The sequence below is a fragment of the Schistocerca cancellata genome, chromosome 3 (assembly GCF_023864275.1).
Source record: "Schistocerca cancellata isolate TAMUIC-IGC-003103 chromosome 3, iqSchCanc2.1, whole genome shotgun sequence".
Lineage (NCBI taxonomy): Eukaryota > Metazoa > Arthropoda > Insecta > Orthoptera > Acrididae > Schistocerca > Schistocerca cancellata.
Genome location: NC_064628.1, coordinates 923903241 through 923930523, shown reverse-complemented (window position 1 = coordinate 923930523; position 27283 = coordinate 923903241). Strand labels below are relative to the sequence as shown.

The following is a 27283-nucleotide window of genomic DNA, read 5'->3' as shown; positions in this document are numbered from 1 at the left end:
TCAACATTCTTCTGTAGCACCACATTTCGAAAGCTTCTATTCTCTTCTTGTCCAAACTATTTATTGTCCATGTTTCACTTCCATACATGGCTACACTCCATACAAATACTTTCAGAAACGACTTCCTGACACTTAAATCTATACTCGATGTTAACAAATTTCTCTTCTTCAGAATCGCTTTCCTTGCCATTGCCAGTCTACATTTTATATCCTCTCTACTTCGAACATCATCAGATACTTTGCTCCCCAAATAGCAAAACTCCTTTACTACTTTAAGTGTCTCATTTTCTAACCTAATTCCCTCAGCATCACCCGACTTAATTCGACTACATTCCATTATCCTCGTTTTGCTTTTGTTGAAGTTCATCTTATATCCTCCCTTCAAGACACCATCCATTCTGTTCAACTGCTCTTCCAAGTCCTTTGCTGTCTCTGACAGAATTACAATGTCATCGGCGAACCTCAAAGTTTTTATTTCTTCTCCCTGGATTTTAATACCTACTCCAAATTTTTCTTTTGTTTCCGTTACTGCTTGCTCAATATACAGATTGAATAACATCGGAGAGAGGCTACAACCCTGTCTCACTCCCTTCCCAACCACTGCTTCCCTTTCATGCCCCTCGACTCTTATAACTGCCGTCTGGTTTCTGTATAAATTGTAAATAGCCTTTCGCTCCCTGTATTTTACCCCTGCCACCTTTAGAATTTGAAAGACACTATTCCAATCAACATTGTCAAAAGCTTTCTTTAAGTCTACAAATGCTAGAAATGTAGGTTTGCCTTTCCTTAATCTTTCTTCTAAGACAAGTCGTAAGGTCAGTATTGCCTCACGTGTTCCAACATTTCTACGGAATCCAAACTGATCTTCCCTGAGGTCAGCTTCTACCAGTTTTTCCATTCGTCTGTAAATAATTCGGGTTAGTATTTTGCAGCAGTGGCTTATTAAACTGATAGTTCGGTAATTTTCACATCTGTCAACACCTGCTTTCTTTGGGATTGGAATTACTATATTCTTCTTGAAGTCTGAGGGTATTTCGCCTGTCTCATACATCTTGCTCACCAGATGGTAGAGTTTTGTCAGAACTGGCTCTCCCAAGGCCGTCAGTAGTTCCAATGGAATGTTGTCTACTCCCAGGGCCTTGTTTCGACTCAGGTCTTTCAGTGCTCTGTCAAACTCTTCACGCAGTATCGTATCTCCCAATTCATCTTCATCTACATCCTCTTCCATTTCCATAATATTGTCCTCAAGTACATCGCCCTTGTATAGACCCTCTATATACTCCTTCCACCTTTCCACTTTCCCCTCTTTGCTTAGAACTGGGTTTCCATCTGAGCTCTTGATATTCATACAAGTGGCTCTCTTTTATCCAAAGGTCGCTTTAATTTTCCTGTAGGCTGTATCTATCTTACCCCTAGTGAGATAAGGCTCTACATCATTACATTTGTCTTCTAGCCATGCCTGCTTAGCCATTTTGCACTTCCTGTCGATCTCATTTTTGAGACGTTTGTATTCCTTTTTGCCTGCTTCATTTACTGCATTTTCATATTTTCTCATTTCATCAATATTTCTTCAATATTTCTTCTGTTACCCAAGGATTTCTATTAGCCCTCGTCTTTTTACCTACTTGATCCTCTACTGCCTTCACTACTTCATCCCTCAGAGCTACCCATTCTTCTTCTACTGTGTTTCTTTCCCCCATTCCTGTCAATTGTTCCCTTATGCTGTCCCTGAAACTCTGTACAACCTCTGGTTTAGTCAGTTTATCCAGGTCCCATCTCCTTAAATTCCCACCTTTTTGCAATTTCTTCAGTTTTAATCTACAGTTCATAACCAACAGATTGTGGTCAGAGTCCACATCTGCCCCTGGAAATGTCCTACAATTTAAAACCTGGTTCCTAAATCTCTGTCTTACCATTATATAATCTATCTGATACCTTTTAGTGTCTGCAGGATTCTTCCATGTATACAACCTTCTTTTATGATTCTTGAACCAACTGTTAGCTATGATTAAGTTGTGCTCTGTGCAACATTCTACCAGACGGCTTCCTCTCATTTCTTAGCCCCAAGCCATATTCACCTACTATGTTTCCTTCTCTCCCTTTTCCTACTGTCGAATCCCAGTCACCAATGACTATTAAATTTTCGTCTCCCTTCACTACCTGGATAATTTCTTTTATCTCATCATACATTTCTTCAATTTCTTCGTCATCTGCAGAGCTTGTTGACATATAAACTTGTACTACTGTAGTAGGCATGGGCTTCATGTCTATCTTGGCCACTATAATGCATTCACTATGCTGTTTGTAGTAGCTTACCCGCACTCCTATTTTTTTATTCATTATTAAACCTACTCCTGCATTACCCCTATCTGATTTTGTATTTATAACCCTGTATTCACCTGACCAGAAGTCTTGTTCCTCCTGCCACCGAACTTCACTAATTCCCACTATATCTAACTTTAACCTATCCATTTCCCTTTTTAAATTTTCTAACCTACCTGCCCGATTAAGAGATCTTACATTCCATGCTCCGATCCGTAGAATGCCAGTTTTCTTTCTCCTGATAACGACGTCCTCTTGAGTAGTCCCCGCCCGGAGATCCGAATGGGGGACTATTTTACCTCCAGAATATTTTACCCAAGAGGATGCCATCATCATTTAACCATACAGTAAAGCTGCATGCCCTCGGGAAAAATTACATCTGTAGTTTCCCCTTGCTTTCAGCTGTTTGCAGTACCAGCACAGCAAGGCCGTTTTGGTTAGTGTTACAAGGCCAGATCAGTCAATCATCCAGACTGTTGCCCCTGCAACTACTGAAAAGGCTGCTGCCCCTCTTCAGGAACCACACATTTGTCTGGTCTCTCAACAGATACCCCTCCGTTGTGGTTGCACCTACGGTACGGCTATCTGTATCGTTGAGGCACGCAAGCCTCCCCACCAATGGCAAGGTCCATGGTTCATGGGGGGAGGAAAGTGACGTACACTACACAAACAGAGAATGTTACACAACAAAAGAATATTACATTTATGTATTTTAACTATGTGTGAGCCCACAAATGTTACTGATGTACATATTTGTTTAATGGCTTCATGTAATCCAGCCAAGTGAGTACTTTTTATCTCTTCTATAGCAAGCGATATTAGTGTTTGCACTTAACGGCCTCTAATCTGTACGTAAGTTGTTGTACATTAACCTGAAAATGCAAATCATTATTGCACAATCAGTTGTAACTTGAATTCTCAATAAATGACGTTTAGCAGCTACAAGTCGACTCTACAATTTTATAGAAGATTTTAGCACAAAAATTTTTAGAAGATCTTTGAACTACATTTCACATGCGTTTTTAAATGATATTTACTCTGAACAACCCCCACATAATTAATACTGTCTCTGGATATATATACTGTCCCTTTTTCCCCCTAAGGTAAGTCTTTCTGCTCCCGGGATTGGAATAACTCCTTACCCTGTCCCTTAAAACCCACAGCCTTTCGTCTTTCCCTCTCCTTCCCTCTTTGCTGATGAAGCAACTGTGGGTTGTGAAAGCTTGAATTTTGTGTGTGTATTTGTGTTTGTTAGTGTCTCTATCAACATACCAATGTTTTCGTTGGGTAAGTTACATCATCTATGTTTTTAGATATATTTTTCCCACGTGGAATGTTTCCCTCTATTATATATTTCATTTGGTAAGTTACATGATCTTTGTTTTTACAAAATATATCTAAATAGAAAATATATCTAAAAACAAAGATGATGTAACTTACCAAACGAAAGCGTTGGCATGTTGATAGACACACAAACAAACACAAAGACACACACAAAATTCAAGCTTTCGCAACCAACGGTTGCTTCATCAGGAAAGTGGGAAGGAGAGGGAAAGACAAAAGGATGTGTGTTTTAAGGGAGAGGGTAAGGAGTCATTCCAATCCAAGTAGCGGAAAGACTTACCTTATAGGGAATGGATGTGTGTGTGTGTGTGTGTGTGTGTGTGTGTGTGTGTGTGCGCGCGCGAGTGTATACCTGTCCTTTTTTCCCCCTAAGGTAAGTCTTTCCGCTACTGGGATTGGAATGACTCCTTACCCTCTCCCTTAAAACCCACATCCCTTCATCTTTCCCTCTCCTTATCCTCTTTCCTGATGAAACAACCTTGGGTTGCGAAAGCTTGAAATTTGTGTGTGTGTTTGGGTGTTTATTGTCTCTATCAACATACCAATGCTTTCGTTTGGTAAGTTACAGCATCTTTGTTTTTAGATATATTTTTACCACATGGAATGTTTAACTAAGTAAATGGAAGTGACAGAAAGTGCAAAATGGCAAATTAGGGAGGGCTAGAAGAGAAATGAAAGGTGGTAAAAGTATGCATGAATATAGGAAAGACACATGCTGCATACGGTAAAGATGCTGGTTGCACATGCAATATTAAAGAATTTTTTTGGAGAAATGAGAAGGATCTCTATAAATATCATCAGTTGCTCATTGATAGGCCAGTTATAAGCAAAGAATGAAAGGTTGAAAGAATATATAGAAAGGCTACAAACCTGAAGACAATATTAAGGAAAGGGAAGAAGGGGATGAAAGTGTGATGGGGAATACGATAAAGCAAGAATAATTTGACAGAGCACTGAAAGACATAAGTCAAAATGACAAATGTGAATTACATGACATTGCCTCAGAATTACTATTGACCCTGGAACAACTTACGAGAAAAAAAACTGTTCCACCCAGCATGTACAACATATAGGAAAGGTGAAATACCCCTGGACTTACTCCCAATACCAAGGAAGGTGGACACCGACAAGTGTGAGCAACAGAGGATTAGGGGCCCATCAGTTTCTGAATAACAGTTGAAAAATACTAACAAAAAATATCTACAGGCAGATGAATACTGCCAGAAGCTGTCTTGGGGAAAAACAGTTCAGGGTTTAGAGAAAATCAGGAGCATGCAAAGCAGTATGATACTATTATTTATATTAGAAGATAGGTTGAAAAAAGGCATATACCCATCTTTACAACATTTGTAATTTAGAGGAAGCTTTTGACAATGTTGCTTTGAGGTTTGTTGATGGCATTCTATCAGACACAGTAAAGGACTTGGAGATGTTGAATGGAAAGGACAGTGTATTGAAAAGGACTTGGGAGATCAATTGAATGTAAAGGGCAGTGTCTTGAAAACAGATTATAACATACTTATCAACAAACATAAAACTAGGGCAATGGGATGTAGTCAAATTAATCAATTTCACTAGCAGTTAACTAAAAGTAACAGATGGGTTTTGCTATTTGAGGAGCAAAATTGCCAAAATAAAGATAATATAAAATTCACACTGGCAACACCACAAAAAGTGTTTTTGAAACCGAGAAATTTGTTAACACAAAGTATAAATTAAAGTGCTAGAATGAGTTTCCACAAAGTGCATGAAAGCAAAATGTCGGTGATACACAGTACACACAAGAACAGAACATAAACTTCTGAAATACAATGTCACAGAAGAATCCTGAAATTCCTTGGGTAGATACACAAACTAATGAAGAGGTACCACACCAAAATGGGAAGAGCTTCATGACGTGATTGACAGAATGTGATGTGTGAATGAATGAATGAGCAAATTGGCTGCATACAACGATATTTCCTTTCTATCTGAATTCTTTACATTATTTGCACGAAATCTCATCATACGGCTGCAGTGTGCACACTTTTGATGTCCCACTGAAGGTGGAGTGCAGCCTGAGACATCAAGAAATAGTTATGTTAGTAATGCAGGTAAGTGTGGAAGGGGTGGAGAGGGGTAGAAACAGTAGAGAGACCTCCTGGCTTTACAATAATAAGCATGTTCAAGAGGATGTAGGTTGCAGTAATTATGCTGTGAAGGAGCTTGCAAAGTATAGAGTAGTATGGAGAGATGCATCAAAACAAGTCTTTGGAGTGGAAACCACAGCAACATCACGAGTTCCATCTATCAGATGATAAGTCTAGGATGAGAAGCACCTCCAGGCACCACATGTTTAGTGTGGCCCAGCTTATTTCCTGGCTACGTATAGGATCCTTTACACCAAAGGACTGCAGTCCTAACACTGGTACCACAGCCCACTGCCGACTTGCAGAAGGTACTAGTCCCGATACGAGGCCCGATACGTGGTACAGTGAGTTCTTGTGTGCCCTGTACTGCAGTATGAGGGCATCACACCCCCTACTGACATTTTGTTGACATCATAAGAAGGGCACCACTCACAATGACTGTCACTTGTGCCCCATTGCCAGCTTCTTGGTACACCTCACATTACATCACTGACAAGTGTCCAAGTCCTGTTGTGGGACATCAAAAGTGTGCACATTGCAGCTGTATGATGAGATTTTGTGCAAATAATGTAAAGAATTCAGATAGAAAGGAAATATTGTTGTATGCAGCCAATTTGTTCATTCATTCATTCACACATCACGTTCTGTCAATCACGTCATAAAACAGAAGCCTTCCGAGATGTAGAACAAGTCGAGTATACTGTATATTATTTGAAGTCTTAATATTTCATTTGTACATTGTAATCTAAATGAGGGCAGATTGAAGACGTAAAATAACAATATTTCTCAGTTTATGTAATCAGTGTCTATCATAATAGTGATTCTTTTAGCATAATTTGCACTCCATTTTTTTATTGTGTTCAAAATCTACGTGAACTACAAACTTTTTGTGAGAGAAATCTTATTTTGTATTCTCCTCAGTTTTCTAATGTTTGTCTTGACATGCTATTATTCAATTTACATAGAGATGCTTTTTTTAAATTGTTATAAAGAAAAGTAATTACAATGTCACTTTATTTTAATTTATGTGCTTTTTTCACAAGATTTTGGAATTTAAAAAGGATGCATTTTTATTTTAAAAAGCGTAAAATTATATAAAATTGCAACACAAATCACTAATAAAAAAAAAGAGAGAGAGAGAGAGAGAAAGGAGGGTGCAGGTTGGTGACGGGGGGGGGGGGGGGGGGGGGGGGGCATTATGAATCAGATTTAACAAAATCCATTACTGATTTTGTCGCTAGAGGTTTTTCATTCATACTAAAAACATGCCTTCAGTGACTTGTTCCATTTTGATACCAGATGCCTCATACAATTCTTAGGAAATGTCCAGGATAGAATAAAAACAATAATATGAAAAGTATAGATTGCTACTCACCACAAAGAGGAGTCAGTGAGTCACAGACAAGCACACTGAAAAGACTGCTGAACCTTTAAGCTTTCAGACCAAAAAGTCTTTGCTCAGAAATAGAAAACAAACACACATTCTCACAAGCACAGCTCACAGCAGTAAGGCCACAATGGCCAAGACAGTGGCCATGTGTGTGTGAGAGTTGTGCTTCTGTGAATGTGTGTGTGTTTTCTATTTCTGAGCAAAGACTTTTTGTTCTGAAAGCTTAAATGTTCCGCAGTCTTTTCATTGTGCCTGTCTGCCTTCTATATGTTGTCAGTAGCACTCTGTCTTAATTCATAATGTTATTATAAGTATTGTACTAGAAGTATCTCTCAATGTGCTGACCTGCAGAGTGGAGTATTAGCATACTTCTACTCAACACTGTCATTTGGCATAATCTTCAGGGGCAATGCAGCTAAGGTCAAAACTGTATTTCTTCTAAAGAAGCATGCAGTTAGAATATTTTGTGAAAGCTGATAACGAGATATCTTAGAGAAAACTCCTTAGGACCTAGGGGTCCTTGCACATAGGTGTCAATACATATATTCCCTAATGGTAATTGAGGCTAATAACAAGAGTGAATTTAGGATAAATTGTGCAGTGCCCGTGACTGTGCGTTCAAATCAAGGGTTCTGGATGGATTTTTATATCTTGGTGCAAAAGGCTGCAATAAATTACAGTAGACACCAGGCAGTATATTGAAAATTTCCAGATATCCAAAAATGAGTGAAAGCAAGCTCAACACCCACTCCTTCTACAATTTATCACAATATTTGGACTTGGGGATGTACCATACAATCTGTGTAAGTCTAATGTTTCTATCACACACTGTCAGTACGTCTGTATAGATAGCTGACAGTATCCATCGTAATGTAAATGCTTTGTTTTACGTATCAGGTAAGAACAGCACCTGACTAGTATAACAGATGGAGCTATTAATTTTTTAAATAGCCTTTCTGATAACACATATACACACATACGATGAAGAGCCAAAGAAACTGGTACACCTGCCTAATATTGTGTGGGGCCCCCACAAGCACACAGAAGTGCTGCAACACGACGTGGCATGTACTTGATTAATGTCTGAAGTAGTGCTGGAGGGAATTGACACCATGAGTCCTGCAGGGCTGTCCATAAATCCATAAGAGTGTGAGAGGGTGGAGATCTCTTGTGAACAGCACATTGCAGGGCATCCCAGATATGCTCAATAATGTTCATGTCTGGGGAACTTGGTGGCCAGCGAAGGTGTTTAAACTCAGAAAAGTGTTCCTGGAGCTGCTTTGTAGCAATTCTGGATGTGTGGGGTGTCACATTGTCCTGCTGGAATTGCCCAAGTCTGTCAGAAGGCACAATGGACATGAATGGATGCAAGTAATTAGACACGATGCTTATGTATGTGTCACCTGCCAGAGTTATATTTAGACATATCAGGCCTCCCATATAACTTCAGCTGCACATGCCCCACAACATTACAGAGCCTCCACCAGCTTGAACAGTCCCCTGCTGACATGCTGGATCCATGGACTCATGTGGTTTTTTCCATACTCGTACACGTTCTTCTGCTTGATACAATTTCAAACGAGACTCATCCGATCAGGCAACATGTTTCCAGTCATCAAAAGTCCATTGTCGGTGTTGATGGGCTGAGGTGAGATGTAAAGCTTTGTGTCATACAGTCATCAAGAGTGCATGAGTGGGCCTTCTGCTCTGAAAACCTACACTGATGATGTTTCGTTGGATGGTTTGTGCACTGACACTTGTTGATGGCCCAGCATTGAAATCTGCAGCAGTCTGCAAAAGAGTTGCATTTCTGTCGCACTGAACGATCCTCTTCAGCCGTCGTTCATCCCGTTCTTGCAGGATCTTTTTCTGGTTGCAGCAATGTCGGAGATTTGATGTTTTACCGGATTCCTGATATTCCTGGTACACTCATGAGAAAGGTCATACAGGAAAACCTCCACTTCATCACTACCTTGATGCTATGTCCCACCGCTTGTGCGCCAACTATAACATCTTGTTCAAACTCACTTAAATCTTGATAACCTGCCTTTGTAGCACCAGTAATGGATTTAACAACTGTACCAGACACTAGTTGTCTTATATAGGTGCTGCTGACCACAGCGCCTTATTCTGTCTGTTTACATATCTTTGTATTTGAATATGCATGCCTATACCAGTTTCTTTGGCGCTTCTGTGTATATAGTAATCACATTTCACATTATTATCTGAGTGAGTAGATCAGTAGTAATCACAACATGTTGTTAGTATACTTTGCAGCAGGAGCATGCACTGACGACTTTAGGATTTTACTGTATAATTTGACTCTGCAGGAGCTCCCTCACGCTGGGCTTTATGGAAAGTAATGTCTGAATGAATGAAAAAACTGCTGCATAAAAATAATAAATAGTTATCATTCATCACCAACAGAATTTATCACTACTAACTTAACAGAATCCCAAGAGCCATGGATCTGCCACAGTGAGGTGGGTCGTGTGGCTCAACAATGCAGACAACGCCACCATACCTGCATCAGAAGGTTGTGGTGAGGTCACATCTCAACCTATGGTTCCTGAACAGGGACAGCAGCCTCTTTAGTACTTGCAAGCAGCACAGTCTAAATGATTGATCTGGGCTTGTAACATTAACCAACTTACTAAAAGAACTACAGTCACATTTCCTAATGAAATGCAGTTCTACTGTATCATTTAATTATGTTGTCATCCTCTTGCATAAAGTAGTCCCCCATTTGGATCTTCTGGCAAGATCTACACAAGACTTGTCATCAGGAAAAACAAATCAGGTGTTCTATGGGCCAGAGTGTGGCTGTCAGATATCTTTATCATATTATAGAATTTAAAAAGAGAAAAGGATACAGTAAAGATAGATACAGTGGTAATTAGTGAAGTGTGATGGTAGGAAGAATAGGGTTTCAGGTCAGGTGAGCACAGGATTATCAAGATAAAATCAAATAAGGGCAATGCAAGAGTAGACCCAGGTCTAATAATGAATAAGAAAATAGCAGTACAAGCAAGTCACTATGACCAGCACAGTGAATGCATTATAGCCATCAAGACACAAAACCAACACCTACAACAGTAGCACAAGTTACATGCCTACTAGCTCCATAGATCAAACAATTTAATCACTGCTAATACAGGATGTCTATAATTAATGTTGCAGTTTTAAAAATTAATAATAAATCAATTTATCACTTCATATGGGCAAAACCTACAACATAAGCAACTGTCCAAATTTTGTTTTGCTGCCCACTGTTCGCTTGCCATTCTTATTGCACAGGTGTAGCATCTGTTTCCAAGAAGGCATCTCAACAGGAAAAGGCTTTCTGTGAGCTTTGTTTTGAGGTGTCCAGATCTATGGTTACGGCGCAGCATGAGTTTTGTGCACAGTTTATGAAAGACCCACCACACAAGGATAACATAGATAGGTTGTTCCAACAGTTGGTGGAAACCAGATGCCTTTGTATGGGGAACAGTCCTGGCTCAATCCTTGTGTCTGATGCAAACGCTGAAAGACAGGTCATGGTGTTTCACCGAAGTCCTCACAAGTCACTTAGTAAAGCAAGGAGGGAATTGGTTATGCCAAAGATTATGGTGTAGAAGGTGTTGCGTGAGTGGCTATGTTTTAAACGGTACAAAGAGAGATTATTACAGACCCTTACACTAACAGGCACGACTTCTGTGAAGAGCTGCAGTTAAAAATGGAGGACAGTGATTTAGTAAAAAGACTCATCTCTTGCAGTGAAGCCACTTTCCATGTAAGTGGCAAGGTGAACACACACAATGTCCGTATCTGGGGATGCGAGAAACCTCATACACTGATAAAGCGTCAATCTGACTGCCCAAAAGTAAATATGTTCTGTGTGGTGTCACACAAGAAAGTGCACGGGTAATTCATTTCTAGAGATGTTAGAAACCTGGTTGTTACCCTATCCAAACTCCAGTTATGGTGATTACATTTTGACACTGGAGAGTTCTCCATCCCATTTTCAGGATGTACAAGAGCTTCTTAATTGTATTCCTCACCAAAGCTGAATAGATGTGCTGCAAAAACAGACATCAGCCTTTTCCCCGGGTCACCTCATTCACTAGATTTAATACCCTGCGATTTCTTTCTGCGAGGATTTGTGAAATACTGGTTTTGTGTGCTGCAATACCTGTTTCCCTTGAGGAAGTGTGTGATCAGATACAGCTTGACTACAGACTGTCACAGAGGACATGCTACATCGAGGTTGGGAAGAATTTGATTACTGTGTAGATGTTTGTTGTGTGACCAAGGCTACACATAATGAAGGATTGTGATTAATGCATCAAAAACTCAGACATTTGCTGCTGCTTATGCTGTTAGGTTTGCCAGTAAAAAGTAATAAACTGATATAGTATTAATTTTTAAAACCACACCATTCATTTATAAACGCCCTGTACTTGATTTAAGAAACGCCACGAAGGAGAGCTGGAAATTCTGAAATGTTTTAAATTGATTATATAATGGTGAGACAGAGATTTCAAAACCAAATTTTAAACTGTACAATATTTCCCGACATTTGAAGACAATGTAATCAAAAACTGCAGAGTAAGTTGATGAAGATGATATGGAACATATCTATACCTACAGTCATAGTCTGCAAACCACTATATGGTGCATGTTGGAGGGTAACTTGTACCACTGCCAATCATTCCCATCTCTGTTCCACCTGCAAATGTAGTGACAGGAAAACATCTGCCTATATGCCTCCATATGAGCCCCAATTTCTCTTAGCTTGTCTTTGCAGACCTTATGCAAAATGTATGTTGACAGCAGAAGAATTGTTCTGGAGTCAGTTCCAAATGTAGGTGCTCTAAATTTTTACAATAGTCTTTTCCAAAAAGAATGTTGTCTTCTCTCTAGGGACTCCCAACTGAGTTCATAAAGCATCTCTGTAACACTTGCAGGTGATAACAAATACAGCAGCGTGCCTCTGAATAGCTATGATGTTTCCCTTTCATCTGACCTGGTGAGGATTGTAAACATTCATGTAGTACTAAAGAATGGGGTGCACTAGCATTCTTTATGCAGTCTCCTTCATAGATCAGCTACAGGTTCGTAAAATTCTCCCAATAAACCAAAGTTGTCTCTTCATCTTCCCTATTACTGACCTTATGTTCTTGTTCCATTTCTTATCACTTTGCTGTGTTATGTCTAGGTATTTAATCAACATGACTGTCAAACAGCAACCACTAATACTGTTTCCAAACATTGCAGGAACGTCTCTCCTACTCATTTGCATTATCTTACATTTTTCTAAATTTCGAGCAATTTTCTATTCGTCACATCAAATAGAAATTCTGTCTACGTCACCCAATGTTGACACTTTGGCTTACACTACAAAGTCATCAGCACAAGTCACAGATTGCTGCTGATGCTATCCCTCAGATCATTTACATCTATAAACAAGAGTCGTACTGCCACACACCCCTGGGACACTTCTGATGAAAACCTCGTCTCTAATGAATGCACACCATCCAGAATAACATACTGGGCTCTATTATTTCAGAAGTGTTTGGGCCACTCACACAGCTGGGAATTTGTTCCATATGCTAGCACTTTTGTTAAAAGTCTGCAATGAGGCACTGTGTCAAATGCTTTCTGGTAATCTAGGAATATGGAATCAGCCTGTTGCCCTTCGCCTGTGGTGTGCTAGAAGGGCAAGCTGAGTTCGTACAACTGATGCTTTTGAAATACATCCTGATTTATGGACAAAAGCTTTTCTGTCTAAAGGAAATTTTTTGTACTTGAACTTCAAATATGCCCAAGAATACTGCAGCACACCAATGTTATGGATACTGGTCCATAATATTGCAGCTCTGTTCTTTGGCCTCCTTATATACAAGAGTCAATGGCACTTTAATCCAGTGAGACAGGATTGCAGCCTATTTCCAATATTTCTCAACTGGTATAGTGAGCAAGCTGTGAAGGGAACCAAGAAGAAATTCTGAAAAGGATTTAAAAGTTCAGAGAGGTGAAACAAAAACTTTGAGATTTGCCAATGACATCGTAATTCAGAAAGGATAGTTTTTTGAAATGAGGGTATAAGGTGACTGCCAACAAAAGTAAAACTAGGGTAATGTGTTGTAATCAAATCAAATAAATGGATTCTGAGGAAATTTGATTAGGAAATGGGATTATGAAATTAGTCGGTGAGTTTTGTTATAACTTATGGTGACTACAACAAGGAGAATAAAAATGTGAACTAGCAATAGCATGAAAAGCATTTCTGAAACAGAGTATTATGTTAAAATTTAATATAAATTGAAATGTTAGGAAGCCTTTCTGAAAACTGGAAGATATGGAAGTGAAATGTGAACAGTAAACACCATGGTCAAAAGGTGAGTTGTGTTTGCATGAGTATGTGTGTGTATATTGTCTACTTCTAACTATTCCAGTCGTTTGAGAACTCACTTTCTGACAGTCTCTTTGTTGTGCCTGTCTGTGACTCAGCATCAGCACTATATGGTGAGTAGCAACTATCCTTTTCATAATACTGTTACACTTCATCCTGGATTTTTCATTGGAGAGCAGAATCTTTAGAAATGTGATGCTACAGAAGAATGCTGAGGATAAGATGGGTAGCTTGGCTAATTAATAAGGAAGGATGAATGAAATTGGGAAAAAATGAAATTTTTGACTAAAAATACTGATCGGTGGACAGGATACGTCATTCAGAATTGACGAATAAAAAACTTGATAATGGAGGGAAGTATTGGGAGAAAAAAATTGGGAGAGGGGTCCAAGATTTGACTACAATAACCAGAATACAAGTGGTGGGTCACAACAGTTATGCTGAGATTAAGATGCTTGTACAGGATGGAACAACATGGAACGTTGCATTACACCAGCCTTCAAAATGAAGACCAGAACAACAACAAGACTAAAAAGCAATGCAAATATATAACAAAATGTAAAGAGGGGTTATATTAATAACAGAGAGCACACAATCAAGGAAACAGAAAATATTACCCGTAAAGAATGCTGAATACTGTAAGGGCAACAAATTAATGAAGACTGATGAATGGTAATATCTGTAATGAAAAAAATAAACTTTCACAAATACAAAACTGATATAGCAATCGAAATAATTTTATGTTAGTGCTAAATCCTACAGTTTTATCACAGACTGCTCAATACGTTCTCCTTCCTTAAAACAGTTTCTTCTTTCATTCTGAGAGTAAAAGTCATATTTGCAAAATTATTTCCGTGTATAATCAATGTCGACTGGTGACTACATTGGTATGCATTTAATTAAGATCAGTGACAAACATAAGACTTTCACACTACAATAGAAAGCACAAACTCAAAAGTCCCTAATTCCATTGCTTGTTCTCTAGAGCAAAGAAAGCTGCTTCCACTATATAATGTCAGTTTCCTATGACAATGTGATGTGCCCATTTACCGTATACCACACTTTTATCACGTAAAATGTATGAGCCAGTAGTTCTTAAAATTATGTTTGACATTTTGAGAACTGTAGCTTCAAATTAATTAATAGAGATGAAGAGCTAGAATTAGATACTGCTTAAACAACAGTTACAATAGCTGCCATTTATTTTCTGTCTCATATGCAAATAGATTAAATTTTGATGCTAAAAATTAGTGATTGAAATTGAATTTACCAGTATAGCACTCAATCCAAAACAAAACAAACTGAGAAAATTTTGTTTAAAATTTACTTGCTGGTATACTTAATTCATTTGTTATGCGCAGAATGTAACAAGCAGAAACCCCAAATAGTTACTGTATGTTACAACTGTAATAACAGCAGATGTAATTTGAAGTTAATTGTTCAGTAACAATTGTTACATCAAAAAATTGTGTAATTTCCACGGATATTTCTTCTTCATTTTACTTTCTGGAGATGTATATTTGCGATTGACTTGGCCTATATTGCTTGTACACTGGCTGTATATTATGTAATCAACAGGACCAAATAAATAAATAAATAAATAAATAAATAAATAAATAAAAACTGCTTCTCAAAAAATATCTGTTAGATGGAGCTTTTGAAATTTTAATGCCATTAGCGCAAATACGAATAACCGAGGTATTTACCGGACTACTCGTCCTCATCTTTAATCTTATGCCTATTTTTAGTTGGGGGGTTGAATCGTTTTATTCCAGATCTGATTTTTGATACCAGCAGCAGAAAGGAGTTTCCACGCCGAACAAAAATAAATAAATAAAAAAGTTGTGAGATGATCTTCAATCACAACGTGCTCGGTTTTTTCTGTGTTCCTAACACGATTGTCGAGCGCTTTAAATGAGTTAAGGTATGTGTGTCCCACATCACCACTACTCTCAGAGAGTTTACTCTCGCTTTTTATTTAAGACCACAGACAAATAATTCACGTCACCCACTGGTGTCACTTTACTTCCTAACTGTCTGTGTACAGTGTGCAGCATGAGTGTTCCATCCGCGTAGAAATATCTTATTCCTTTCCCATATTTGTCGTCTTCATTTGTCCTCCTATTTCAAAGGTACGGTCCAGGTAGAATATAAGTAACACATGGTATCGTGCTTTTGGCCTTACCTTCGCAGGAATCGGATAATAAGAGGAGGCCGATAAATACAAGAAGAATACACTCCGTTGCCCCTACCCGGTAGCAGATTTTCATAATGGGAACTATGACATATAACGCAGGCGGCTAATGTAGCAGCAGCTGCAGTCACCCACTTTCCGACACTGCATACCTGCGGAAGAGGCGTGCTCGCCGAAGGATTTCTCCTCCCCACCCCCACTCACCGGGTCCCGTTATCCCTCGCAACTTGTCCTTCTCGAAGGCCAGTGACTAAGTCGCTAGCCAGCAGCCAGCGCCGACTACGGCGAAAGAGGGCAGCGCATCGCAAGTCGCACGGCTTTGTGCTTTCCAGAAGAGTTAAATGAGTGAAAGTTAAGCGCCTAACGTGGCGTTGACGGAGTCAGTATAGACCTACAGATGGAGGCCAAATTCGGGTTGGGGAAGGAAATCGCCCGTGTCATTTTCAAAGGAACCACACGGGCATTTGCCGTAAGCACCAGGGTAACCACAGAATCCGGTTGGCCGAACAGGGATCTGAACCACCATCCCTCCGATTGCGAATCCGATTCCATAGCTCGGGTTAAGAAAGTTTCATTTAGCGTTGCCACTTCGAGGAAGTTAGAAAACAGATTTCGCCAACACAAAGTCGTTCAAAGTTAATTGTTTTCTGCAGTGCGTATTACGAGGTGCAGTCTCTGGGACCCCTATGTTTCAACTGAGATTTAATGCACAAATCATTTGAAAATTTTAACTTAAGTTATATAACATTATTTTTACAATTAATTAAGTATTGTTTAATCACACCTCGTTGATTTTAATGGACTGAATAAAGACAGCAGTATTCGAATTTTTATCAGGCAAATTCACATCAGATATTTAAAGAGTACACATAAACGAACTGTTAAGAGAACTGATTTTACATTCTGAAAAATTACAGTATCTCAGTAGCAAGTAAATTATCACACAATTTAAATTCTAGGTTTCAAACTTGCACATGAGACTGAACTCAACAGATACAAAAAGAAATTCTGAAAAACTGACATTCTGTTCTAGAATTTACGTTTCGCTTTACTACGACTTAGGACACATTTAATTTGAACTAACACTTGTAAGTATTTCTTTGGAGATACGGGATGGTGCCCATCGCCACGGTCCTTAAGTTCTTCCTCTGAATGATCGTAGTTGTCCGCAGCTCGTGGTCGTGCGGTAGCGTTCCCGCTTCCCACGCCCGGGTTCGATTCTCGGCGGGGTCAGGGATTTTCTCTGCCTCGTGATGACTGGGTGTTGTGTGATGTCCTTAGGTTAGTTAGGTTTAAGTAGTTCTAAGTTCTAGGAGACTGATGACCATAGATGTTAAGTCCCATAGTGCTCAGAGCCATTTGAACCATTTTTTTTTTTTGATCGTCGTTTTCGTCTGCTTCTTGATCTTTATCGTTGACGTCTACCTCCATTCACCGACTAACCATTACATCAAACCTAGTATCGCTAAAATTGACGGATCCCTGCGAACACATTTTGTACTATACTGAGGAAAACAGGTGCATAATTCACGAGGCGCGGTTTAGAAAACTCCAACGCGTGTCAACAACACAAGTCAACAACAAACGAAGACCGTGATAATACAACTGGCAGTAAAACATAGGAGGGTTGGCGGTTTAAGGCGGGATATAGAAGCATTCACACAGAATTGGCCGTTGAGGTTCGATTTCGAAAATTCTACTCGTCGTCTGAGACACCACACCTCGGAAGTTATGGGTTATACGTTTCGCAAGGAACGAGAAGTATACTTACCACCAACTGTATTTCTTTACTGCGATGATAGGAATTCGTCTTATCGTACCAGCAGTCGTTTGTGTTTGTTGTGAAATATAGCTTTTGATTGTCGCTAACGTCTAGTTTGCTTTTTAGGGGCCTTAGGAAGGATACGTCCCACCAAATAACGTTATTTTTAACGCCAGTGGGAAGTTTGCTTACCACCAACGTATTTTTTTAAGACATATGGGAATTATACTCACAACAAAATTAATGTCTTACCATCTGCTGATGTGCCTGACATCATGTGGTAGTACCAGGTGAACAAATACTGCTACAATAATCAGTCCTGCTAGTTGTGAGGTAATATTGTTGTCGCTTGTGAAATGGGCGCACATTGTTTCTTTTATGCAGTACATATCAGTGGCAGTCAACCTTTTTTACCTACCGCTCACTTTTGTATCTCTGATGGTAGTAAAATTTTATAACTGCCCGCCAGTTCTACAGTAATGGCCGCTTATAAAGTAAGAAAGTTACTTTATGTTGCAAAATTTATAAATCAGAACTGCAGCAAGTTCAAAGCATTACTTACCAAATACTTAACGTCAAAATTTTATGAAAATCTAATTAAAATTTGTTTAACCCCCAAATTCCTTCTGCCCACCATGAAACCTGGAACGTCCATAAGTGGACTTTACGGACCAGCTAGACGACCACTTGTATTATAGAGTACTATTGTGGCTTGCTGCTGATATTCAAATCCGGCACATATTGAGACTGCTTGTACAGAAGTTCGGTGTCATCAAGACAATCTCGAAGCTTGTGTAGTGACAGCTCATAATAGCTCACGAAATGGCAATGGGAAGGATACTTATCACGATAGTTTTTTGGTCTTAAATCACAAAACTAAAATTATCGAATATTAAAGACAGTCTGTAACACTCCCGTGTAATACGACACCATGGAATTAACTTCGCTGAAATGTGCCTACGGAAGAGTTAGGTGAAAGTACCGATCATTACATAGTAGAATGGCTATGAGAGGAACATGTAAAACAAAACCTGATTCACTCGAAAACGAACAATAAAAAAGATTAATGTCTGTCAGTGACGGGTACTATTGTTTCTGCTCTGTGTTTTGACTTTCGAACAGTATTACAGCCGGCCGTGGTGGCCAAGCGGTTAAAGGCGCTACAGTCTGGAACCGCGCGACCGCTACGGTCGCAGGTTCGAATCCTGCCTCGGGCATGGATGTGTGTGATGTCCTTAGGTTAGTTAGGTTTAATTAGTTCTAAGTTCTAGGCGACTGATGACCTTAGAAGGTAAGTCGCATAGTGCTCAGAGCCATTTGAACCATTTGAACGGTATTACATTAGAGGAAAATAATCTTGAATTTCTTGCCTGGCAGCTGAAAAGCCTTCCATTTATTTGATATGCTTCACTTTTGTTGATCTCTTTTATATTGGTAACTGTCCGCCTCCGTAGCGCAGCGGCAGCGTTACGGCCTACCATGCAAGGGGCACGGGTTCGATTCCCGGCATGGGACTGGGTGTTGTGTGTCCGAATCATTGACACGCAAGTCGCCGAAGTGGCGTCAACTATAAGACTTGCAATACGGCAGCCGAACCCCGAAGGGGATATCCCGGCCAATAAATGCCACACGATCATTTCATACTGATAATTCTGAAATAAATGGCTCAAATGGCTCTGAGCACTATGGGACTAAACATCTGTGGACATCAGTCCCCTAGAACTTAGAACTACTTAAACCTAACTAACCTAAGGACGTCACACACATCCATGCCCGAGGCAGGATTCGAACCTGCGACCGTAGCAGTCACGCGGTTCCGGACTGAGCGCCTAGAACCGCTAGACCACCGCGGCCGGCTCTGAAATAAATGTTACAGACTTTACACATCGTTCTTTCCCCGTTGGAAGGACATAGACGGAATCAATCCTTATCCCAATTTATCAAAGAATCGAACCCTCGTGAGTGAAACAGCTTCAATGTCTGATTACTTCACAGGTGAGTGCAAAACAGGTTTTATATTATATTTAAATTTTGTTGGAGGTCGTCAAGTACTCCAGTTATCAAACACTGGATGAGTGTAGTATGGGTAAGACTTACCGTCTGTTACAAGAAAAGCTAGTTTTTCACGCGTTTCAATGCTCATGACATCATATCAATCGAAATATGTGTTCCATAAAGATATAATTTTACAGGTGTATTCAGTGGTATATATGGATACTGTTTGTAAAATCTGTTACGAATAGAGTAAGCAGTAAAAAAGTAACAGAGTAAAACGACGTGCCCGCAGATGAAGTTCTATTACCCGAACAGCGAAAATCTAGAAAGCCATAAACTATTTTCCTTTCATCATTGTGTAGTGGGTGTCCACAAGGAAAAATTTTTCGGAAAGGTTTGAAATTATTTGTAAATTTTGTTGGGAGTCACTAAATGCTGTCATTATCAAATACTGAGTATACTCTTGGGAATTTTCGCGCTGTGAGTTAAACGCTGTCTCACGACATATGAATAGTTTCTAACTATAAGTGCTTGTCTTAACTGTGTTAAACCTGTAACATATGATTTAGTTCTTAATGAATTGATTTCAAATTTCTAGATTCGGCCAATAATTATATGAAATGTTCTTCTTCTGCACTTCATGGATTAGACATTGTTGCCCGTTACGGCTTCGCAGTTATTATGTTAAATACTAGCTGACATTATCCGTGTATTCATTGCGCCAGTTTTGTGTTAGAAACGGGACAAAAAAAAATGAACTGTGATTGTAGTGAAGTATGACAAATTTTTATTTTCTCGTATTCGTGAAAACACCTTTGAAATTATGACACAGTCGTACAAAGAAATAAGCATAATGTACAAATGTATAAGTACAGAATCTAAATTAAGAAACGTGATCCTGGACAGTTTATGTGCCGGCCTTTGTGACCGAGAGGTTCTAGGCGCTTCAGTCTGGAACCGTGCGACCGCTACGCTCGCATGTTCGAATCCTGCCTCGGACATGGCTGTGTGTGATGTCCTTAGGTTAGTTAGTGAGTAGTGCTAGGGGACTGATGACCTCAGATGTTAAGTCCCATAGTACTCAGAGCCATTTGAACAGTTCTGAACTCTGGGCGGAGCTGCTTCGCCTACACGCCTTACGGCAGCGCGTCGTGGTAGCTGTATAGATGGCGACCGCTTTCGCCTACAGCTGTTCGCTCTTCGAAGTTGACAGCTGTCAAAAGCGCTGCTAAGTGTCAGGGATTTCGTTAATGTTATTCAACTGCAGGAGTGCCTTAATGAGAATGAATTAACGTATTAAAACTTCGTGCATGTTGAGGCATTTTTTCACTTATCTCATCCTTTTATGACGTCATATCTCTTGAACTATGCATTTGTGTAGTTACGTACGTGGATACTGTTAACGAAAAGTGTTGCGAATAGGATTAGTAGCGAAGAAGTAATAGATTAAAACGACATGCATGATGCAGCAGTTTTTCACGCATCTCAGTGTTTTTAAAGTCATGTCTCCCGAACTACGTGTCGTACAATAATATAACCTTATAGGTACATTCAGGGGCATATGTTGATACTGTCTGCAAAATGTGATGCGAACAGAGCTAGTAGAAAAGAAGAAATAAATTTAAACGTCATGCGCAATGCAGCACTTTTTCATACATCTCTGTTTATGACGTCATAGCTCCTGAGCAACATGTGGTACCATGATATACTTTTAGCCGGCCGCGGTGGCCGAACAGTTCTAGGCGCTGCAGTCCGGAACCGCATGACTGCTACGGTCGCAGGTTCGAATCCTGCCTCGGGCATGGATGTGAGTGATGTCCTTAGGTTAGTCAGGTTTAAGTAGTTCAAAGTTCTAGGGGACTGATGACCTCAGATGTTAAGTCCCATAGTGCTCAGAGCCATTTGAACCATTTGATATACTTTTGCAGGTGGATTTAGCGAAACATGTGGATACTTACTGTGAAATTTATTCCAAATACAGTAAGTAGTACATAAGCAATACATTTAAATGTGAAGCACACACACACACACACACACATCCATTTTCATCATATGTATAAATTAAATATAACATTTTTGTTGGCCCTGGAACAAGGATTTTGCGAAAGGGGGGTCCGTTTTGTGAAAGAGGACCTCAAGAATGCTCACGTTTTTCATTTACCCTGAGCACACAATTTATTTTCATGTGCATTATTTACTTTCGGGCTGCCTCCATAAATTAGTATTTAATCTATAGCAAGAAAAACTAGGTGAAAATTAATAAAACCGACAAATTGCAGGGACGGACTCCTGACTAGAAATGGAGGAAAAGGGATCTTATCTTCGACCATAGATACTAGTAGACTGGCCTTGCTGTGCAGAAGCTATAGGGCTGGTGTGACTCCAACGTAAACCACGTGACTGTTGGCAAAACGTGGCGGTATTTCAAATCAGCGGTCTGCGATCCTATGTTTGTATCGGATTTTCCCCACATTTCTCAATTGACTGCCAAACGCTTCCAACAAAAACTACTTTTTTATTTGCGAAAAATTATGCCAGAACTACATTTGACCTGGATTTGTTCAAAGTACCATTTATAAAATCTAACAAATACATCGAACGCCACTCTGGTGGGCAGCGGGACGAAATTACTATAAACGTCGTTACAATTCTTTTAAACAGTAAGAGTGGGCTCGTGTCAAAACTTTAAACATTGTATTCGCCACGTTTCGAGCTCTAGTCACTTGTGAAAGAAATTGGCTATGGGAATTATGTCAACTATAGGTGTCAAAATTGTTTACTTTGGGAGCAGATCCATTTTAGAGTAGCAATTTTAGGTGCACTTCAAAGGTTCAGTTCCCACTATTTTTACAAAAGTTTAAACTATCAGTTTAAAAAAATGATATTTTAGATGAAAGATGAGACTTTGCAGTTTCAGAAAATAATTTTGGAGCCTAGGTTTAAAAATGACAGACACTGTAAATACAAATTATAGATATACATTGTACATAATAACTAACCTATCAAGACACTTCTCCGCGATGTGCTTCGAGCAAAGGCGCGTATGTGCAAACGGCTTAAAGTTTTTCCGTTTCAGGGCCTGTATCCAAAGCTACCTTCGGTTTTCATCCTCACGGAACCTATGAGTAGGAACGAGAAACGATTATACTTACTTCTGTAACCGAATTATCACAGATACTTTCCAAAATGTAATATGAGTCTGACTTTACAGGCATCACTTTCCACACTTTAATTTACGTGATACTCTATTTCAAGTGCAAAAAACATATAAAAGTCACTTCAGCAGATTTCAATAAACGCATCTGCACTATCATAGAAACACTTACACGTGAAATGTAATGCCATTTCCCCGACAAAACGCTGAGTACAGCCATAAGCGCAACACGAAACAACCATGTTTTGCCAACATTCACGTGACTTCAGCCCAGAGATGTTGGAGCCACGAAAATGACGTCAGGGCCAGTCTATTATATTTATGGTCGAAGGATCTTATGGACATCTGTCTGGGTATCGCTGCCACGGCAAATGACGCTGACGAATGTAAGTTCCTCTGACCACGAGCAGTGTGTTCCTTAATGTTACAGGCAGCGTTTGATTGACGCATCGTTTGACCGACCGCCTGCGCAGGGTTCCATACTTAACACTGTAAAAACACAACCGTTCAGTGTTAAGGCTTCCCGCCAACAGGAGCTGTAGAGAAGAGGCTACGGAACAAGCCAGTACCTGCCGCATGCCAAGGCTGCCAACTGGTGGAGAGTTCCGAAGGTGGAGACCTTACTTTTCACTCAATCCTCGTACATTGTTACAGAGACTGCGGTCTCATGTGCTTTGTACCAGTGGTTCCCACCGGCTCTGCACCAGTGGTTCCCATCGCGAGCTATGCCAGAGGCACCCGCAAGATGATATTAGAATAAAAAATTATATTAAATATATTTCGTATGGTAACAGTTTTTTTTCTTTTTTTTTTTTTTTTTTTTTTTTTTTTTTTTTTTTTTTTTTTTTTTTTTTTTTGCCGCTTCCTGCATGAGCAGAGCTTTATCGAACGCTAACGTCTGCGTCTAGCGTCTTCCTAGAGTGTAAAGAGATCGGCAGTGAGTATGAGCAACTTCTTATTCATACGGAAGTAAGATGGCTTTCTCGAGGTAGGGCCTTGTCAAGATTTTTTGGACTTAAGAGACGAGGTTCGTGCCTTTCTTCTTGACACCAAGTACCCATATTTCATATTTTCTCACTAACTTCTCTTGGCTTTGCACAGTTCCGTACTTAGCTGATGTGTTTGAACACTTGAATGTGTTAAACTTGAGTTTACAAGGAAAAAAATGTAGACATGTTCAAAGTTGAGGATAAGATTAGTGCTATGGTCAAAAACTGTCAGATCTGGGCGTCAAGGATAGAAAACGAGTCACTAACTAACTTTTCTACTTTAAAACAATTCTTGGAGTCATCAGAGGAGAGTTTGCCTGACCAGATCGAGATCAATGTACCCGAGCATCTACGCAGTCTAGCCACCACTTTTAGAGAGTATTTCCCTGAACCTGATGATAGATGGATTCTAAATCCCTTCAGCTGTGAAGAAATAGACAAAATCCAAGGCCCCAGTGAAGAAGAGCAAGATCAACTTGTGGATCTGTCCAGCTATGGTACGATGATAAACATTTTCATCGGTTATAAAATTACAGAATTCTGGGCATCAGCACGCAAGGACTACAAGAAACTTGGAGATAAGGCAATGAAAAAGATCCTTCCATTTGCAACCACATATCGGTGTGAGCAAGCATTTCCTTCCATGTGTTCCATGAAAAAGAAATATAGGAATAGGCTCGACATGTGGTCGGATTTCAGAGCGGAAGTTTCAAGTTTGGAACCTAGTATTTCAGAAATAATGGACTCAAAGGTCAGATTGAACTTATCACATTAAGAACTGAAAATTAAAACTAACTGTATACTGATGGAGTACTCTGCTGTAACTATTTTTTCAAATAAATAATACCTTGTATGAAATTAGTGTTTTCTTATTTTTCACACATGTCTACTCAATGCAATCTTAAGTGTAGGACACTTGAAAGACCAATACACTCAGTTTTATTTTTTTCCTGTCATTTTCAGTTCATACTCAATTTTTATTTTTTTTCAAGGAGTTTGTTATACTAAACACTCAGATTTGAAGACAAAGATTTTGAGCAATAATCAAAATTTTTTACAATAACAATGATGGCTAAATTGAAAAACTTTTAAGCTCAATATTTTTTCAATAATGAATATATTAATGTTTTTTTCTAAGTACCAAAAATAGAAAACGTATCAAAAGACTCTTAATTTGGCTTTTTAGGTACTTGATACTGTGATATGGCAAGGTACCAATCATGCTCGATGAGGGGATCCTCGAGAATATTTTGTTGGGAACCCCTGCTCTATACCAAGCAGCCACAGTTACAGTATGCATGGTTTCCTTCTAGAGGGTGGCACTGTTGCTCATACGTCATGCCCTAGTACCCTCTCCTGCCACAGTAATTGGTGATGTTGTGTCCGGTTCACTCCTCTTGCTGACTCACTTTATAGTGGACGTGATACAGCGTTGTACACAATGGTTCCATATTCGAATCGAGAGCTTGCCGATATGTTGTTTACTTACGGAGAGGCAAATGGCAACGCGGGCCAGATTGTATCAGGACACCTATCCGCTCCGCAACAACCACAGCATTCGATGTTTGCAGAAGTGTTTCGGCGTTTGTCTGCGTCACGATCGTTTCAGGAAGTAGGAAATCATGAAGGACGTACTCGAAATGCTCGGACACCAGACTTGGAGGAAAATGTGATTGACAATGAGGAAGGTGACCACTGTGTCACTACCAGGCAGTTGGCCCACCAGTACAGGGTAACCCAGGCGACCGTGTGGAACATTCTCCATCCATCGAAGGACAGCTGTTCACAGTCCCTCGAAGTCTGCGAAATGATGTCCGCACACAAGTTTTCTCGTGGCTCAAAGACGTGGTAATCAGAGGGGCACAAGTCGTGAGAATACACGGTGAGTGTAGCAGCACCTGGTCCGTGGTTTACCAACTTGTGTGGGGACGAGCGTTGTCATGTTGAAAGACCACTTTTCGTGACGGCGCACACTCTCCACACACTGACACCAGACGCATGTGAATAATCACAGAGATTACACCCTCCTTCCACAGAACCTGCTTCGTCCAGCAACGTCCTTGGTCGTCACACCCTATATTGTCCGCTCACAAAATGACAGCAGACGGAAAACTGGGCTGTTCTGCTCGAGGATTATCTTTCTAAAGATTGTTCTGCTACTTACGGGGAGACCAAGATACTACATACTTGCATGTGTAATGATGTGTGAAATTGCGCACCGTGAATGATGAGAAAAAATGAAGTGTTAATCAATGTGGGATGCTCCTCGTACATATTTTAACAGGAAAAATAACCATTTTTCCGGGATCACTAGACCTGGATTTAGATTTTAAAGGTCTCGCCAAGAGTCGAGGGAAAGGTAATTGATGTCTGAGGCGTGGGGGAACAAAATGATATGCCGCCTGTGTAAAAAAATGTTCTGAACTGATCCTGGCCGAACTGCATCGTTACGTAATAGAAACATACGAAAAAATTGCATTGGAACGTGAAAGTACGGTCATCGCGGGCACTTCCGGATTTGCGTGCTATATGGGACGTTGTCGTGCTCGAAATACGCCTTTGTTATCGACCTCAAGCCAATGGGCTGAGCCATGTTTTACTGCTATAATCTCGTCACGTAATGTGATGTACGTCAAAAAAAGTATAGTGAAGGGAAAAAGAACATTTTACCTACTAACACAAAATATCTTTCATTTGCAGTATGTTCCTTTAAAGATATCCACGACCGTTTTAGCCCGTACGCTTCTAGCTTTAGACTTTACACTGGGTTGCCAAGTGTTCGGTTTTTTACCGAGCTGTTCGGTATTTCAGCCGAGATCGGTATTCGGTACCGTAGCACGCGCGGTTCGACAATTTTAAATTCCATTCATATCACTAAATCAGATAGTTTTTAGGAGAGATCCGTAATACAAAATAAAACTTTGTAACAATTACGAAGTCAAGCTTTTGCGTCCGAAAACTCGTTTTCGTCGAAAACACTTGTAAACGGAGAAGAAATACCTAACAAAAAAAAAATCAGAAGAATAATGGGGGTTCCACGAAGCAATGCCTTCGTGGAAAAAGTCTTCGGTCACATGCGTCATTTATGGCTGACGCTAGAAACAAATTAAATGCCGATTTGGTAAAACCAAAATTATACATTCGTTGTAATTTGAAGTTTTGCAATATGCAGCCACTTTTACAAAAAAAAAAAAAAAAAATAAAGGTAACAAAAATTTGTTGAAAGCTGTAACTAGCAGTAATAAATATAATGTTTAATGTTAGCTAAGTGTTTTATTGTGCACACCAATCCTTCCGCCGGGCAGTCTTCGGTACTTTCGTCAATTTTATCTGACAACCGTGACCTTGCGCCGCACAGAGGTGACACAAAATTATAAACGTATGGTCAAAACTGTGTTGTTGGCAACGCTGCTCGAGATTGTTATTGCAAGTATTGAAGTGGTTACCCGCGTTTGTTTCCAAAAATTGCCGCGCTAAGCTACATACGAAAGTACTCATTATTAGAGGATGGATGTCTTTCACTCAGTAATAAATCGGAAAGGCGAGGTACCAATGCTTGTGAAGACTCTTCTTGTCTCCTCATCAGCAGTCTCCTCGGTGGAGATGT

General features: G+C 39.8%; 1 protein-coding gene across 1 annotated transcript in view; it reads right to left on the bottom strand.

The window, feature by feature from the left end:
• The window catches only part of LOC126176004 (uncharacterized), a 53012-nt gene extending 37090 nt beyond the window's left edge, over positions 1 to 15922 (bottom strand). Inside the window, exon 1 of the mRNA XM_049923122.1 lies at positions 15768 to 15922. Coding sequence (XP_049779079.1) covers positions 15768 to 15852 — 85 coding nt within the window. The 5' untranslated portion in view covers positions 15853 to 15922. The remainder of the gene's footprint in view (positions 1 to 15767) is intronic.
• Between the last annotated feature and the right edge of the window lie 11361 nt (positions 15923 to 27283).